At 42.2% G+C, this 18,366-nt stretch overlaps 1 protein-coding gene across 2 annotated transcripts in view; it reads left to right on the top strand.

Moving 5' to 3' along the window:
• The first annotated feature begins 3,158 nt into the window (after positions 1 to 3,158).
• aspm (assembly factor for spindle microtubules) overlaps positions 3,159 to 18,366 on the top strand; it is a 51,705-nt gene continuing 36,497 nt past the window's right edge. For both annotated transcript variants that reach the window (XM_089001632.1, XM_089001633.1), the window contains exons 1-10: positions 3,159 to 3,553; positions 7,332 to 7,475; positions 7,578 to 9,117; positions 11,390 to 11,482; positions 11,565 to 11,666; positions 14,010 to 14,156; positions 14,224 to 14,463; positions 16,574 to 16,641; positions 17,560 to 17,701; positions 17,847 to 17,977. In XM_089001632.1, coding sequence (XP_088857758.1) covers positions 3,275 to 3,553; positions 7,332 to 7,475; positions 7,578 to 9,117; positions 11,390 to 11,482; positions 11,565 to 11,666; positions 14,010 to 14,156; positions 14,224 to 14,463; positions 16,574 to 16,641; positions 17,560 to 17,701; positions 17,847 to 17,977 — 2,886 coding nt within the window. In that variant the 5' untranslated portion in view covers positions 3,159 to 3,274. The remainder of the gene's footprint in view (positions 3,554 to 7,331; positions 7,476 to 7,577; positions 9,118 to 11,389; positions 11,483 to 11,564; positions 11,667 to 14,009; positions 14,157 to 14,223; positions 14,464 to 16,573; positions 16,642 to 17,559; positions 17,702 to 17,846; positions 17,978 to 18,366) is intronic.

Genomic DNA, 18,366 nt, shown 5'->3' with positions numbered 1-18,366 from the left:
CACCGTCAACTTCACCTGTAGCTGCACCTGCACCAACTCTCACTGTGGCCTTACCCTCCCTGCCCCCTCTCACGACCAGCTCTCCACAACCAACATCTGCCCTCCCAACCGTTGCCACACCCTCAGCCGCCACTCTGCCTCCTGGTTCCTGCCTGTCTGTCACAACTGCGCAGGTGAGGAACCAACTGAGGAGGATGCAGGTGAGGAAGGCAGCAGGTCCGGATGACATCAGTTCCCGACTCCTCAAGACCTGCTCCGACCAGCTGTGTGACATTGTCCAGCACTTGTTCAACCTGAGCCTGAAGCTGGGCAGAGTTCCACAGCTGTGGAAAACGTCATGCCTGGTCCCAGTGCCCAAGATTGCCAACCCCAAAGAGCTCAACAGCTACAGACCGGTGGCGCTGACGTCTCACCTGATGAAGACGCTGGAGAGACTCGTCCTCGCCCACCTGCGACCGCTGGCAAGCTCATCGCTGGACCCGCTGCAGTTTGCCTACCAGCCCAGCATCGGTGTGGAGGATGCCATCATCTACCTCCTCCATACGGCGTTGCTGCACCTGGAGAATGCTGGGAGCACGGTGAGGATCACATTCTTCGATTTCTCCAGTGCCTTCAACACCATCCAGCCAAGTCTACTGGGGGACAAACTGCAGCATGCCGGAGTCGACCATCACCTCACATCCTGGATTACAGACTACCTCACAAACAGGCCACAGTACGTGAGGGTAAAGAACTGTGAGTCGGACAGGCTTCTCTGCAGCACCGGAGCGCCGCAGGGAACAGTCCTGGCTCCATTCCTCTTCACCCTCTACACCTCGGACTTCAACTACAACACCCCAACCTGCCACCTTCAGAAGTTCTCTGACGACTCAGCTATTGTCGGCCTCATTACAGAGGGAGACGATAGGGAGTACAGGGGACTGACAAAGGACTTTGTGGACTGGTGCCAGCAGAATCACCTCCAGATCAACACCGGGAAAACCAAGGAGCTGGTGGTGGATTTCTGCAGGAAACAATCGTCACCTGCACCATTGAACATCCAGGGTTCGGACATTGAGAGGGTGACCTCCTACAAGTACCTGGGTGTTACTCTAAACAATAAACTGGACTGGACAACAAACACGGATGCCCTAATCAAAAAGGGACAGAGTCGCCTCTTCCTCCTCAGGAAACTGAGGTCTTTTGGAGTTCAGGGGTCACTTCTAAAGACTTTCTATGACTCTGTGGTGGCATCAGCCATCCACTATGGCATTGTCTGCTGGTCAGGCAGCATCACCACCCGGGACAGAAAAAGACTGGAGCGCTTTGTCAAGCGGGCCAGTTCTGTCGTGGGCTGCTCGCTGGACTCTCTAGAGGAGGTGGGCAACAGACGGACGCTAGCTAAACTAAAAGCTATGACGGACAGCCCCTCCCACCCCCTCCTGCCCATCCTGACAGCTCTGGGTAGCTCCTTTAGCCAGAGACTATTACACCCGCGCTGCAAGAAGGAGAGGTACCGCCGCTCGTTCCTACCGACTGCTGTCAGGCTTCACAATTCCCAATGATCACATGTGAAAAAAAAACCAAAAAAAAACTGGACACCTGTAAATATGGGTTGTTGCAATATATCTAAATGCATTTCTTGATTCTGCACTATGTACAGTCTTGTTTATAGAACGGTTTTTGCACATCTACATTTGCACAGTATACAGTTGACATTTTTATTTTGTTATGCTTAGAATATCTTGTTTTCTATCCTTTCACTCCCACCCCAACCCCATCCCTCTTCAATTGCTGCTGTGGACTGCAAATTTCCCCATTGCGGGACGAATAAAGGTATTCTGTATTCTGTATTCTGTATTCTGTAAGATGACATAAATTTACGGGACGTGGGGTAAAAACCTCGGACCGGATACACTCGCACATCGAAGGAAGAGTCCAGGCACGGTGGCGAGTTGAGTCAATCATCCGGCATTGGCGAGGTGATCGCGAACCGTATAAAAGCCCCGTGTCCGTGATTAGAGAATGACAGCGGGTGAAGAACGGCCGGGAGAGGCAGCCACCGTCCCCCCCGCTGTTAACTCGCAAGTGACAGGAGCAAGAGGTGGTTTCGGTGTTCGAAAAAAATCGCTTTTCGAACAGGGTCCTGGAACGAATTGTGATCGAGAACCGAGGTACCACTCTACTTGTATGGTCTGAAAACTTCGTGTTGCACCAAAAAGAGGCAGAAGAGGGCGACAAAACTCCGTGTAAGGAAACGGTGCTGTTAATTCCTTACACGGAGCTGATTAATTCCTGACATAGAGCTTTGTCGCCATTTTCTCACTCTTTTTTAGTGCTACATTCCCCTCCCTCCCCTATTGCCTCACAATAGCACGTAATAAATTATTTAATCGATTGCAAACATGTATGCCTTCCTCTTCAGAACTATTTGAATCATATTCATAACTGGATGAGTAACAAGAAAGCATATTCGCCGAATCTGAAGCCATTGTTTTGAATCTCCAGCAAGGCAAGACGTCTTGGGGTGACGCCACGAACAAGGGGGCGGGACCGTCTGAAACTGGCCACTTCCGGGTTCATTTTTTTTGCAGATTTTGGACACTTTAAGTCATTTTTATTTGTATTTTGAATTTGATTAAAAATATCGCACTGCGTATTTTGGGTATTTTAGATGCTATAAAACGTTTTTCTGACGTCAGTTAGGAAACACAAAGTGATGTCGGTTGCCCTTTAAATTCTGAACCAAAATAACACCGGTACAATATTTCCAGATCTCTGACGGTGCAATGCCCGTTTGCTTCAGTCTGCTATTTCGTCTCGCCAATTTCTATTTGGCGCAATTTTTTTCACATACTAACAGCGAAAAAATAAGTAAATAAATATACATAAACATTATTATGTCTTATTTGGGGACGGACTTACAAAGTTTCTTTTGGAAATTATTATTTTTAAATATTCGAGTGAAGCAAGTCGGAGAGGGAGTGGCTATACGGTAGGGCGGTCACTCGATTGGCGGATTGTTGTTTAAGCTTTTCGGTTTACAGGAAGTCGTTTACCATTGGAGGAGAAAAAGCAATTCCTCGCTTATCATTGGCTGCTTCAACACATGGACAAATTTAAAATCTACGCGTTGTGAGCAATCAAACGTCTGATATTTGGATCGTGTTGTCCTTTCTGCATCTACTCTTTCCCCAAATACTTGACAAGCAGTATCACTGGGTACTTTTACGAACCAGCAAATTGGACGGAATGTAATTTGCTATTACGCTAGCCACAACCGGAACGGGAAAAAATGTCCGAAAGTGTCGCATTGGCCTGCACTCCAAGAAGCTTTCTGGAATTCATTCCAGCGAAGAATGGCGACACCGACAAGGAAAACGATGTTCCTGTTTTGGGCCTGGTTCTGTTTTCGAAGGCTACTTTTGTATCTTTCGGGACAGTGAAAATAGGCACCTCCAAGTCGACCCTTCTGCGGATCGAAAATCCTACAGAATTTACGGCTGTGTTGACTGTTGACAAGATACCATCTAGCAAAGGCTTTTCTGTGGAAAACAACACATTTACAATTCCGGTAAGTGCTATTTAAAAATGGAATCGGTGAGATCTGCACGATTTAATCCGGTGGACCAGATATGTTTCTCAAATATATATATATATATATATATATATATATATATATATATATATGTGTGTATGTGTGTATGTATGTGTGTGTAGATATAGATAGACCTGCCGTTGAAAACTAATATGTACTCACTCAAGATCACTGGTGTCAAAGTCAAGGCCCGGGGGCCGAATCTGGCCCACCACATCATTTTATTCGTCCTGTGAAAGCAAATCAAACCTCTGAAATTCCATGATGTTTGTGAAAATCCCGACCAAAATTTCAAATGGTGGTCCCATTTAAGCCACAATAACAGTTGATATTTGATCCGAATACAATCATAAACTTAATGTTCGCAGATGACCAATCTTCCTTCTTTAAAACATTGATGTTCCATAGAGGTTTTCATGGATTGTTTTTATTTATAACGGATTATTTTATTACAGACAGTCGCGTTTTAGGTGGTTCAATTACCTCACATATTTTCATGGAATATTTAGGCCCAAAAAATCTGAAATAAACACATTTTTGAGAGCTTCAATCCAAAAACAAGCAAAAAAATCCGCACAATTTTCCATTTCTAATCATTCCGTCTGTGTAAGCTCTTATACGGACAGGAGTGGTCCATCGATGAGAAGGTTTCTTCAGCCGTCATCTGTACTTCTTTGAAGGTGTCAGACGTTTCGCTTCTTATCCAAGAGGCTTTGTCAGCGAACAAAAATTTGCTGGTAGTTTTGGCCTTGTGTATATATATCCCTACTGTCCAGACGTGGCGATGCCAGACTCTGTTATGATAGGTCGCTGCTCTTAGGTTGCGGGGAGCAGAGGACGATTCCCTGAGGCTACACTGATTACTTCTATTGTCCTGACTGATTTCTTCGATTGCACTGCCTAATTATGCGGTCTATGACTGGCCTGATTTGCCCAGGTAACATCTCATCACCCCACCATGGCGATTTAGTGAAGGGTTTTGCAGTTTTATGAAAATAGCTTCTTTTACTCCCCTTTCAAACCATCTTTTTTCTTTCGCTAAGATTTTAACCTCATTGTCGTTAAATGAGTGGTTGCTAGCTTCTAGGTCCATATGTACCGCCGATTGAGGCCCACTAGTATTATCCCTGCGATGTAGATAGTCTTTTTTTGAGAATTTGTTTAGTCTCCCCAATGTATTGCTCTTTACAATTTTCATTTTTACAGTGTATTGAATATTACTTTGTTTTTCATTTGGCAGCCTATCTTTTGGATGCACGATATTTTGTCTTAAAGTGATTATCGGTTGGTTGCAAACTGATATTTTGCCTTAAAGTGTTTATCAGTCGTAGACCTCATTCTCAGGCAGCACAATAGAAGTAATCAGTGGAGCCGCAGGGATTAGTTCTCTGTCATCAAATGTGTAGTTGCTAGCTTTTAGGTCAAAACGTCGGACACCTTCAAAGAAGTACAGATGACGACTGAAGAAACCTTCTCATCGATTACTAGTCATTGTGCCAAAAATCGAAAATGATGGCAAAGTGGATGAAAAAAATTCCACCTTGCACATTTTAATTGTAAAAGATTAATGAAATGAAAGGCTGTTTTGTATATACCCAGCATGGGCCGACAGGGCTTTTGTAATAATAATAATAATAATAATACATTATATTATAAGCGCATTTCAAAACTTTACACTCACAGAAGTTTTTCTGTGGGTGAGCAGCGGCAGCCACACCCGCCAGCGTTCATTCAACCCGAAAGTATCTCAAATAATACATAGCTAGCTATCTAATAGGTAGGCAATATATAGCTAGATAGATAGCTAGCCAGCGAACTAGAAAGATATATAGTTAGCTTATTGTCCATCAAATTCCATGATGCTAGATAAAATCTGAAGCAAAATTTCAAATTGTCCCTTGTCATCACAATAACAGTCATTATTTTTGACTTTTAAATTGAAAATTGTTGATTCATTCAGTTGTTATGCGTTTTATAATAATAGTAATAATAATAATATGTTACATTTTAAGCGCCTTTCAAAGCTCTCAAGGACACAGTCACAGACAAGCATAGGTACTATAATAAATAAAATATCACAAGTAGAATGCAATAAATAAAATACAATTATAAATAGAAAAGAGGGAGAACTACACAGAAAATGCAATTTTAAATAAATGGGTTTTGTGATGGGACTTGAAGGTGGGAAGAGAATCAATGTTACGAATGTTGGGAGGAAGTGAGTTCCAAAGTTTGGGGGTAGAGCAGCTGAAGGCTCTGTCACCCATCGTGCTGAGACGGGCAGAGGGGTGGAGGGGTACACAGGCGGAGGGAGGAAGAGGATCTGAGGCAACGAGAGGGAATAGACATTTGAAGAAGGTCCGATAGGTATGCGGGGGCAAGGTATGGATAGCTTTAAATGTATGTGGTGGCTACTTTGGTAGCTATCTATTTGCTAACTAGCTATCTAGCTGACTACCTACCTAGCTAGCTATCTATTTGCTATCTATTAGCTATCTATCTATCTATCTATTAGTTATCAAGCTAACATTCTATCTCTTTGAGTTTTTCCGGGTTGAGTGAACATTTAGTTTTGTTTTTTGTTTTGTTTTTTATGTTACTTCCGGGTTGAGTGAACGCTGGCGCGTGTGGCTGCCGCTGCTCACCCACAGAAAAAACTAATCCTGTGACTGTAAAGTGACCATGAGAGTTTTGAAAGACGTTTATAAATGAAATTTATTATTATTATTACAGTGAGACCTCAACTTACGAACTTAATTGGTTCCCAGACAGTGTGTAAGGCGAAAAGTGTGTATCTAAAAAAAATCCCATAGGAAACCATTAAAATCGGAATAATCCGTTTCCGGGTTTCCATAAAATATACTTTTCAACTAAATAAGCCTTAAAACCACACACAACATTACTTATTTTATGTATAATAAATGTATTGTAATGAAAGAAATACACTGCATTGTATCATAAAGTCACTTTATTTGCATTTGTGATGGTCATTGATGGCTTGATGGAATGGCGTTGGAGGTCAAAGGTCAAACGTAATTGCTGTTTGGAAGGAGAGGCACATTACATGAGGACTGTAATTAAAGAAATAAACTGTGCTGTAAAATAAAGTTTTATTTACCTTTTTGATGGTCGTTGATGGCTTATGGAAGGAGAGTCACCTTCCATAAGGACTGTTGGTAACTTAACCTCTGGTGCTGTTCGGTCATGTGCTTCCGCCAAAGATAACTCCGCCAGCTGTGGTGGGTGTGTATTATGAAAATAGTGCTTATTATAAGGTTTAATTATCAGAAATTTGAAGTTTGTAAGACGAAAAGTTTGTAAGATAAGGTGTTTGTAAGTTGAGGTCTCACTGATGAGAAGGTTTCTTCAGCCGTCATCTGTACAAAAGTGAAGGTTTTCGGACGTTTCGCCTCCTATCCGTCCGAAACCTTCACTTTTGTACAGATGACGGCTGAAGAAACCTTCTCATCGATGGACCACTCCTGTACGACTGAGAGCTTACACAGACGTATTGAGGTCTCACTGTATTATTATTATTGTTAATAATAATAATAATATGATTATTATTATTATTATGTGGAGGAGATGAAATATTCTAATGGCTTCCCCAAATTCATAACGTCCCCCGAGAGGAAACCGTCACTAGCCCGTGGCAAAAAATGACTGACACCCCTGCTCAAGATGAACCTCCCAAAATGAAGTGACGCATGTCATGCTTCCCAACTTCTTGAATTATTTCAAACTTTGTCCGCAGCCACTGGGCTCTTTTACCCTGACTCTCACCTGGACCCCGACAGAAGAGGGTGGAATCAGAGAGCTGATTGTCTTCAATGCTAATGGAATCGTCAAGCATCAGGCAATTTTGCTAGGGAAAGCAGAAGCCCCCCAAAAGAAAAAGGTATTTAAATCATATAAATAATAATAATAAAATCAGCAAACATAGCAACAAAAGTGATAGAAACCGCATCACAAATGATGTTTTTTATTTGTATTTGTTTAGAGGCGCTTATGGGATTCTATTAAAAACAAGAGGGGAGGTGAAAAAGGATCCCCTTACAGGACAAAATGGACGACGCGAGCCCCCAAGATGGCCGCTAATAAAACGCTGCACGCGACCCGGAAGCAACAGTATGAACTCCGCAGTCCTCTTGCTTCTCTCAACGTTCGAAAAACAGGCCGAGACGCGTCGACTCGGGATCGCTGTCTCCTCCAATCGGAGGAGACCAACCTGGAAGCCACCCGGCAAAAACCTTTGGATCTCACCCGAAAGCAGTGGTCTTTGGTGAGCCAGGAGAATGCGCCCCCTTTTCAAAAGCACCCGTCGCTCGTGACCGGCAAGCTTGAAAACAAAGACGTGGCAAAAATACTCAAGACCCTATCCCCTATTGGGACATCGGAGAGCTTCAAAAAGACCATGTCTCACAATCCGCCGGATGTGACTTCCCAGACTGTGCACGGTTGCTCGACGGTCTCGTTAAACGACGCCCTGGTGCTCATTGACTCTGGTCTCGCTGTTGTCAACCGCAGCACGAAAGATTCCAGTTCTAGTTGTGACTTTTCCGATTCCTTGGAGTTCAAAACCGAGGATCCCGACCCTTTCAAAGCCCACCCAGACAACCCAGATCAGTCCACCGAACCGCGACTGACTTTCTTCGTCAGCAAAAAACTTGTCCCGCCCAAAACTGAAAAACCAGAGAAACTGAAAATCTTGCCTTTCAACTGTGAGACGGTGATAAAAAACAAAGCGCCGGTGACAAATTGCGAAAGCGGGCGAAAACTCAAAAAGTCCAGGCGGCGCCTGATGGAGAAAACTCTTGAATTGTCAGAAAGCAGCAGCCAGTGTGAATCTCGACCAGGAACCCCCCAACTCCCTGTCATAGAACCAGATACCAGGAGATCCGGTACCATTGGTAGCGTCAACCAAACAGTCCAAGAATTTAATTACAGACCAACCCCAGTCCTAGAACCAGACACCAGGAGATCCGGTACCCTTGTTAGCGTCAACCAAACAGTCCAAGAATTTAATTATAGACCAACCCCAGTCCTAGAACCAGAAACCAGGAGATCCGGTACCCTTGGTAGCGTCAACCAAACAGTCCGAGCACTTAATGACAGACCAAACCCAGTCCGAGAACCAGACACCAGAAGATGCGGTACCCTTGGTAGCGTCAACCAAACAGTCCAAGAACTTCATTACAGACCAACCTCAGTCCATAACCTCTCCTCCCCGTCACCTCTGGACCAGTCTTCTCCACTTCACCCCAGCAACGCAATCCCTAGACCTCCCCAACCCGAACCCTCTCTAGAAACTAATTTTTTCTCCGCCAATCGGTCCGCCCGGGAGTACTTCTCTCCCGTTCGCAGCCCGACCAGGACCAGAAAGAGGAAGAGTGAAGAATATTTGAAAGGTGTCACCAAGACCGACGCCGGTGGGAGAACAGCGCTGGTTAAAAAAAGCAAAATGGTGGCTTGGAAAAGTCCGCCCATGAAATCAACGCAGGACAGGAGGAAGTCGCAGAGGCAGTCGATCAAAGTGAAAGGTAGTTGTCCACCTCACACACAAATCAATCGGTCAATCTGTCCATATAGATTCACGACATTGAATGTCCCCGTCGCTAATTTTTTGATGCATGTAGAAGCTAGCTTGCGTAAACACGCGTTGTTAGCTAACAGTGAGATACAGAATTGGACAAAAACAACAACTTTAGCATGTTATTCTCAAATATTTGTGGACCGGCACCCATGAATTCAAAGTTATTTCCTCTTTTCTATTTTTTTAAAACTGATTCATTGCCATCTTTGGAAAGATATAGATGCCACTTCTATCGTCGTTGAAAAATGAACAAATACAGTAATTAATTAGTTAATTAACTCATTCACTGCCAGACGATATGCAAAAATCTGCTCACTCCAGTGCCAGGGTTTTTGTCATTGTCATTCAAATTGCAGGACACACAGAATATTGAGTTTTACGACTACATAAATATTCAATGCAGCGTAAGAAACCTTAGAATCTCTTCTTTCATTAGTAAAAAGTTAATTCCTAACTTATATGGGTCTGGAGTTATCTGAGCTTGAAATGGAGGCGGCTATACAAAATACAATTCAATATGTACCAAAGGTTTGGGAATGGTGCTCCATGTCATATTTTCACTTTCAGAATAAATTTGGGAATGGCAGTGAGTGAATTAATTAATTAACTAGTTAGCTTATTAATTATTATATATTTTTTTGTATATTTATTATTATAATTATTATTATTGTATTTATGTTTTGTGTATTTATCTACAGTGATACCTTGGTTTACGAACCCCTTGGCTTACGAACTTTTCGGTTTACGAACGTTAAATTTATGAAAATTTTACCTTGGCATACAAACTATTTTTCGGGATACACACGGAGCTGGCACAATAAGTAATGTGTTGTTCCTGAACGAGCCCGTTTCATCTAAAAGAAAGTGGCAGCCGGCTTGTTTTGGTCCTCTATTCCCCGCCCCCAGTCATCGGTTAAAGCCACATGATTGGTCAAGAACGCAGCAGTGAGGGGGGAGCTTTACAGACAGAGAGTGAAGCCATTCTCCAAGAAAGAAAAGGGATGCCAACATTTTTTTTGTCCTCTATTCCCCGCTCCACTAACGATCACGACTAACGGTGGGGTGAGGTTCAATTTGGATCGTTCATACAATAGCCTTCTTAGGCAACATAGGATTAGTAATCCTGATGAGGTGATACCGGTCGAAGTGGGGCAATCAGGCCCGTCGTTAGTCAGAACGACAGGAACTATCAGTGGAGCAGCTGCAGGGAGTAGTCCTCTGCTCCCCCCAGCCTGAGAGCAGGGACCTATCATAGCAGAGTCCGGCACCGCCATGTCTGGACAGTAGGGATATATATAGGGCCTAAACTACCAGTAAGACTTTAGTTTGCTGACGAAGTTTCTTGGATAAGAAACGAAACGCCCGACACCTTCAAAGAAGTACAGATGACGGCTGAAGAAACATTTTCATCGATGGACCACTCCTGTACGACTGAGAGCTTACACAGACGTATTGTTAACATTTTTTTAATGTGAAGACATAAGATAAGTTGTTACAGCTTCAGCTGTCGTTAAAGCGCTATATAAATCAATAGTATGTATTTTGTACATCCGCCCACATTTCAATGGAACGGCAGTGAATGAGTTAATTAACTAGTTAGCTAACCAATCAATATATTTTTTTTGTTTTTTTGCTGTATTAATTTTCATTTTTTGTGTATTTGTGTTTTTTATGTATTTATTTATCTATTTTAACTCATTCCGGAATTTTTCGGGAATTATTACAGAGCGCCATTTCCGAATGTGTTTGGGTTTTATTTGTTCTTGCGGAAGTGTTCCGATAAAGCGCTGGTCAGACCTCTGGCAGTGTTTTTTCCCCCTTCCGTAAGGGAGCAGCATTTCCCCTTTTGTCCATATTAGCACTTTTCTCCAATTGAATCTGTTGTTAAAGCGCTATATCAACCAATATGTATGTATTGCGTTGTATTTTGGACAGTTGTCCCCATTTCAAGCTCAGATAACTCCAGACCCATATAACTTAGGAATTAACTCTTTTTGTTTCTGATGAAAGAAGATAGTCTTAGGTTTCTAACACTGCGTTGAATGTTGATGTAGTCCTAAAACTCAATATTGTATGGGTCCTGCAATTTGAGTGAGAATGACAAAAAACCCTGGCACTGGAATGGACACCCTTTTGTACATCGTCCGGCAGTAAATGGGTTAAGCATTGAAATTTGATTTGAGATTATGAACAAATTTGGTTTGCATTCCCCCACGTAGGTTCCCTGCATCCATTGACGACATCGGTCAAGACCATCAAGTCGTCCGTCTCCAGTCAGACGCAGCCGCCGAGCGCCAAACTCCCTCGACGAGGTATCGCCGATCTCCCAACGTCGTATGATTAATCGCCACGATAAATAATGAGTCTCAAAAAAAAATCCCATTTTGTGCCAAGCTTCCCTCGCCACGAGGACATCCAGATCGGCGCCTCCCCAGTGTGCCAAGATGGCTCCCGTTGCAAAGACAAAGTTGAACTTTGTGAAAATGACTCAAACGGGTAATTTTTTTTGGACGGCGGTGATTATACATTTAATTAATATTATTATTATTATAATACATTTCATTCATAAGCGCCTTTAAAAACTCAAGGTCACTTTACAGTCACAGGATAAGCTTTTCTGTAGGTGAGTGGCGGCAGGCACGCGCCAGCGTTCACTCAACCCGGAAGTAACTCAAATAGATAGAAAGCTAGCTAATAGATACAGCAATAATAATAATACAGTGATACCTTGGTTTACGAACCCCTTGGCTTACCAACTTTTCAGTTTACGAAAGTTAAATTAAAATTTTGCCTTGGCATATGAACTATTTTTCGGGATACACACGGAGCTGCCACAATGAGTGACGTGTCGTTCGCAAACGAGCCCGTTCTCTGAACAAGAAAATGGTGGCTGACTGTTTTGTCCTCTATTCCCCGGCCCCAGTCTTCGGTTAAAGCCACGTGATTGGTCAAGAACGCAGCAGTGAGGGGTGGGGGGTTCCAGACAGAAAAAGAGTGAGGCCGTTCTCCCAAAAACAAAATGGCGTCTTCGGTTAAAGCCACGTGATTGGTCAAGAACGCAGAAGTGCGGGGGGTAGGGGGCAGACGACAGAGATAGAGTGAGAAAACACACACAAGAAAGGGAGACAACAGAACTTGAAACAAAAAAAACAAGTGAAAAAAAAATGAAATGGTGAGAAAATGAATAGAAAACAGTGAAATTTGGACTCGTTTCAACTTTAATAGTTCAAAAGCAGAGTGAAGGAAAGTTAAAATATAAAATAAATCTGGCTCCACAAATAACCCGCACAAGCCATCTGTACACTTGATGGAAAAAGCTATCAACCCAGCTAAACAGAACACAATTGATGAGGAAAAAGGTAAATTATCGCAGAGAAAGCACCTCCAAGGGATCATTCCTTAAGATGGTGAAAGAAGAAGGCTACGTTCCTCATCAAGTGTTTAATGCTGATGAAACCGGCCACTCTATTTCATCAAGCCATCAACGACCATCATAAAGGTAAATAAAATGACTTTATTATACAGTACAGTTTATGTCTTTAATTATAATACCATAGTTCATTTTTTATACATAAAATAAGGTATATTTCTTGTAGTTAAGGCTTAGAAAATTAGAAAGTAGAAAATTATGTTTTATGGGGACCTGGGAACGCATTATTCTCATTTTAATGGTTTCCTATGGGAAATTAATTTTTGGGATACACACTTTTCACCTTACACACTGCCTGAGAACCAATTAAGGTCATAAGACAAGGTATCACTGTACATTTCATTTATAAGCACCTTTCAAAACTCTTAAGGTCACTTTACAGTCACAGGATACCGTCGCTAACAGATAGCTACCTAGCCAGCTAGATAGCTAGCTTGATAGCTACCTAGACTCATAAGTCTTCTCCCATAAGGAATTCTGTCAAACAGAAATTCTTCTTTGAACGTGTCGGACGTTTCGCTTCCAATCCAAGATGCTTCGTCAGAAAACAAGTCTTACTGGTAGTTTCAGCCCTATATACATCCCTACTGTCCAGACATGGCGGTGCCAGACTGCTATGATTGGTCCCTGCTCTCAGGTTGGGGGAGCAGAGAACTAATCCCTGCGGCTCCACTGATTACTTCTATTGTCCTGCCTGAGTCTACGATTGACAAACACTTTAAGGCAAAATATTGGTTTGAAACCGATAAACACTTTAAGGCAAAATATCGTGCATCCAAAAAACTACTAAAGGCAAAAACAATCCAAAAGATAGGGGAGTAAAAGAAGCTATTTTAATGAAACAGCAAAATCCTTCCCTAAACCGCCATGGCGGGGTGAGGTTCAATTTGTATCGTTCGTACAATAGACTGCTTGGGCAGCATAGGCTTAGTTATGCTGATGAGGTGATACCAGAGCAAATGGGGCAATCAGGCCAGTCGTCAGTCAGGACAATTGAAGTAATCAGCACAGCCGCAGAGAGTAGTCCTGCTCCCTCCAACCTGAGAGCAGGGACCAATCATAGCAAAGTCCGGAACCGCCACGTCTGGACAGTAGGGATATATATAGGGCCGAAACTACCAGTATGACTTTTGTTTGCTGACAAAGCATCTTGGACAAGAAGCGAAACGTCCGACACCTTCAAAGTACAGATGACGGCTGAAGAAACCTTTTCATCGATGGACCACTCCTGTACAATTGAGAGCTTACACAGACGTATTGTTCAGTTAGGCTCCAGCTCACTTAGGACCACAATGAGGACAAGTGTTATGACTACCAGTAGAAAAAAAAAGAGGGACAGATGGTTATCTTACTCTTACTTTTAATTCTCGGGGGGCGCTGAATTCATGCCCTGATGTCGTTTTCCATAGCCATCCCCAGGCATCCGCTTCCCTTTGCCGCCAAGAACATGTTCTACGATGAGCGATGGATTGAGAAGCAGGAGAGGGCCTTCACCTGGTGGCTCAACTACGTCCTGACGCCGGATGACTTTAAAGTCAACACGGAAAGCACCAAAGGTAACTTCTTTAAAAAAAAGGCTTTTTTTTCGTAAAGATAATTCTGATCTCATCGTCTTTTGCGTAGTGAGTGCTGGGCCTCTAGCGATGGGCTGCGGCAACAAGTTCCATGTCCCCAAAGCTCCGACTAAAGACGAAATGTCCTTCAGCACCTACACGGCCCGGCGGAAGTTGAACCGCCTGCGCCGGGCCGCCTGTCAACTCTTCACCTCAGAGGCGATGGTCAAGGCCATTAAGAGGTTGGAACTCGAAGTGGAGGCAAAGAGGCTGCTCATACGCAAGGATCGACATCTTTGGAAGGATATAGGTGTGACTCCTCCCGTTGTTGAAAAAAAAAAAAATAATTAGTTAATTTAAAAAAAAACAGCTTAAAGGACAACCGACGCCTCCAGACAAGTTGTGTCCATAATTTGTAAAATCACTTCAAAGGACTTCTACTGAGCTTATTTTACAAAGATTCCACCGCATATAGCTATATTTTTCATTTTAAGACTCTCGCTGAATATTCAGGAAGTCTTGTTTTTGAGTTGGTGACGAGTCCTGACGTCACGTCAGGTTTGGAACACCCCTGACCGAGAAAGCGACACACAATGCATTTTGCGGTGCTTTCTTTGGTCTGAAAACTTCGTGTTGATCCGTGTTGATGGCAAAATTAGAAGGAAAACACATAAATAACGCGATGGTGAATCGTCGTGTGTTGCACCAAGACAACTATTTGATATTCGCGGACACAAATTCCCAGCAGACAAATCAGCTCATTTCAATGGCGCCATCCTCTGCATTTTCTGCGATGCTACACATCAGTCTTGATGCCTCAAAATGACCCGGAAGAACTTCTTTAATCGATTGCAAACATTTATGCTTTTCTCTTCAGAACTATTTGAATCATATTCATAACTGGATGAGTAACAAGAAAGCATCTTCTCCGAATATGAAGCCATTGTTTTGATTCTCGAGCAAGGCAAGACGTCTTGGCGTGACGTCGCGAACTGTGGGCGGGAATTTCTGAAAATGCCCAATTCGCAGCTCAATTTCTTGCAAATTTAGCACACTTTAAGTCATTTTTATTGGTGTTTTGCATTTGACTAAACATATCAGCCTGCGTGTTTTGGGTATTTTAGATGCTATAAAACGTTTTTCTGATGTCAGTGAGGAAACCATAAAAATGGTGTCGGTTGTCCTTTAAGAAAAATATATTTTAACAAAACTGTATGATGTTTTTATCTTTTTGACCCCCCACCCCAACCACACCCCCTTTCAATTTTGCTGCTGTAGATTGCACATTTCTGGATTTTCTTTGAATGCAACAGAAGAAACTGTCATGTTCTTTCATGGGAAAAACGAGTTGTTTCCCAAGTTATATGGGTGTGGAGTTATCTGAGCTTGAAATGGGGGTGGGTGTACAAAATACAATACATACATATTGATTTTTTATAGCGCTTTAACAACAGCTGAACTTATCTTGTGTCTTTCACAAAAATAAAAATAGAAGCCTAAGAAAAATATATTTTAACAATACGATGTTTTATTGACACCCCAACGCCCTTTCAATTTTGCTGCTGTAGATTGCAAATTTACGGATTTTAATTCAATACAACATAGGAAACTGTAGACTCTCTTCTTTCAGCAGGAAAAAAAAGTTAATTCCTAAATTATGTGTCTGGAGTTATCTGAGCTTGAAATGAGGGTGGATGTACAAAATACAATACATACATATTAATAATAATAATACATTTGTTTTATAAGCACCTATCAAAACTCTCAAGGTCACTTTACAGTCACAGAATTAAGTTTTTCTGTGGGTGAGCAGTGGCAGACACACGCGTCAGCGTTCACTCAACCCAGAAGTAACTCATATTGGTTGATATACTGCTTTAACAACAGCTGAAACTGTAACAAAGCGCTAACACTGAATAAAGGCAAATGCATCCCCCTCAGGTAAGGGGAAAACATTGCCAGAGGTCTAACAGGCGCTTTATCGGCACCCTCCACAAGAAAAAAACAAAACCCAAACAAATTTGAGAATGGCGCTTCATGTAATATTTTCAATTCCCGAATAAATTTGGGAATGTCAGTGAATGAGTTAAAATAAATAAATGAAGAGTTAAATAAATACACAAAAAATGTTCATTCCTAAATTATATGGTCTGGAATTATCTGAGCTTAAAATGGGGTGGCTGCTCAGATAGCTCCAGACCTATATAACTTAGTTATTAACTATTTTTTTCTGATGAAAGAAGAGAGGCTAAGATTTTTTACGCTTAATTGGATGTTTATGTAAAACTCAATATTTTCTGGGTCTTGCAATTTGAGTGACAATGACAAAAACCCTGGCACTGGAGTGGACACATTTTTGCACATTGTCTAGCAGTCAATGAGTTCATGTTATTTATTTATTTTTATTTTTATTTTTTCAGGTGAACGTCAAAAAGTCCTCAACTGGCTTCTTTCCTACAATCCTCTGTGGTTGAGGATTGGTCTTGAGGTACGTCTCAGCAAGATTCTTTTGCTTCTGTTTTTGTTTTTATTTAAAGGACAACCAACGCCTCCTGATAAGTTGTGTCCATAATTTGTAAAATAACTTCAAATGACTTCTACTGAGCGTATTTTACAAAGATTCCACCCCATATAGCTATATTTTACGTTTTAAGACTCACACTGAATATTTGGAAGTCTTGATCCCCACGTGACATCACGTTTGGAACGCCCCTGACCGAGATAGCGACACACAATGCATTTTGTTTGGTCTGAAAACTTCGTGTTGATCCGTGTTGATGGCGAAATTAGAAGGAAAACACATAAATAACGCGATGGTGAATCGTTGTGTGTTGCACCAAGACAACTATTTGATACGAGTTGACACAAATTCCCAGAAGACAAATCAGCCCATTTCCAACGGAGCTTTGGTCGCCATCTTCTGCATTTTCTGTGTGCTACTTTGCTGTCATTGACGGCTCGAATTGATATTGGAGGACTCCTTCAATCGATTGCAAACATTTATGCTTTCCTCTTCAGAATTATTTGAATCATATTCATAACTGGATAAGTAACAAGTAAGCATCTTCTCTGAATCTGAAGCCATTGTTTTGATTCTCGAGCAAGGCAAGACGTCTTGGCGTGACGTCACGAACTGGGGATGGGACTTTCTGAAAATCCTCATTTCGCAGCTCAATTTGTTGCAGTTTTAGCACACTTGAACTCATTTTATTGGTGTTTTGCATTTGACTAAAAATATCAGCCTCCGTGTTTTGTGTATTTTAGATGCTATAAGATGTTTTTCTGATGTCAGTTAGGAAACAAAAAAAAATGTTGTCTGTTGTCCTTTAATTTTTTTTCCAATTGTCAATATCAACACCTGTTATAAGTGAACGCCGAATATCAAAACGTGCCTTTTATGCTTTAGACAATCTTTGGGGAGCTGATCTCCCTGGAGAGCAACAGTGACGCAATGGGTTTGGCCATGTTCATCCTCCAACGTCTTCTATGGAATCCTGACATCGCCGCAGAGTTCCGACATCCCAAAGTTCCTCATCTCTACAAAGATGGTAAGAGACTTGATCAATAATTGACATACAGATGACATCTGCACTCGAAAGCAGTTAATCGGGCCTCCTGCGACCCATCGAATGCCCTCGGTTTACCGTCACAACGTTGATTGTCGAACACCCCGCCATTGTCTCTTCCGTTCAGGCCACGAGGGGGCGCTGTCGAGTTTCACGTTGAAGAAGCTCCTCTTGCTGGTGTGTTTCCTGGACAAGGCCAAAACGTCTCGCCTGATCGAGCACGACCCGTGTCTCTTCTGCGTCGACGCGGAGTTCAAGGTAGGCGTCGATAGGAGTCGACATTGCTAACGGCTGCAAATGGACAGTCCTGCGCATTTATGTGAAAAGTGAATTTCGTGTTTTTGTAAAAGGTGACGGTGACATCATGAACTGTGAACCCAACCACTTCATATGCAATTTCATCAGCCTTCATTTGGGAAAAAAATATGTGTATGTGTTATATGTTTATGTGTGTGTGTGTGTGTGTGTGTGTGTGTGTGTGTGTGTGTGTGTGTGTGTGTGTGTGTGTGTGTGTGTGTGTGTGTGTGTGTGTGTGTGTGTGTGTGTGTGTGTGTGTGTGTGTGTGTGTATATATATATATATATATATATATATATATATATATATATATATATAATATATATATATACAGTGAGACATCAACTTAC

This window comes from Hippocampus bargibanti, linkage group LG07 (assembly GCF_051943395.1).
Source record: "Hippocampus bargibanti isolate YZ-2025 linkage group LG07, ASM5194339v1, whole genome shotgun sequence".
Taxonomy (NCBI): domain Eukaryota; kingdom Metazoa; phylum Chordata; class Actinopteri; order Syngnathiformes; family Syngnathidae; genus Hippocampus; species Hippocampus bargibanti.
The sequence above is the reverse complement of the archived record's forward strand: the minus strand, read 5'-3'. Positions and strand labels throughout refer to the sequence as shown.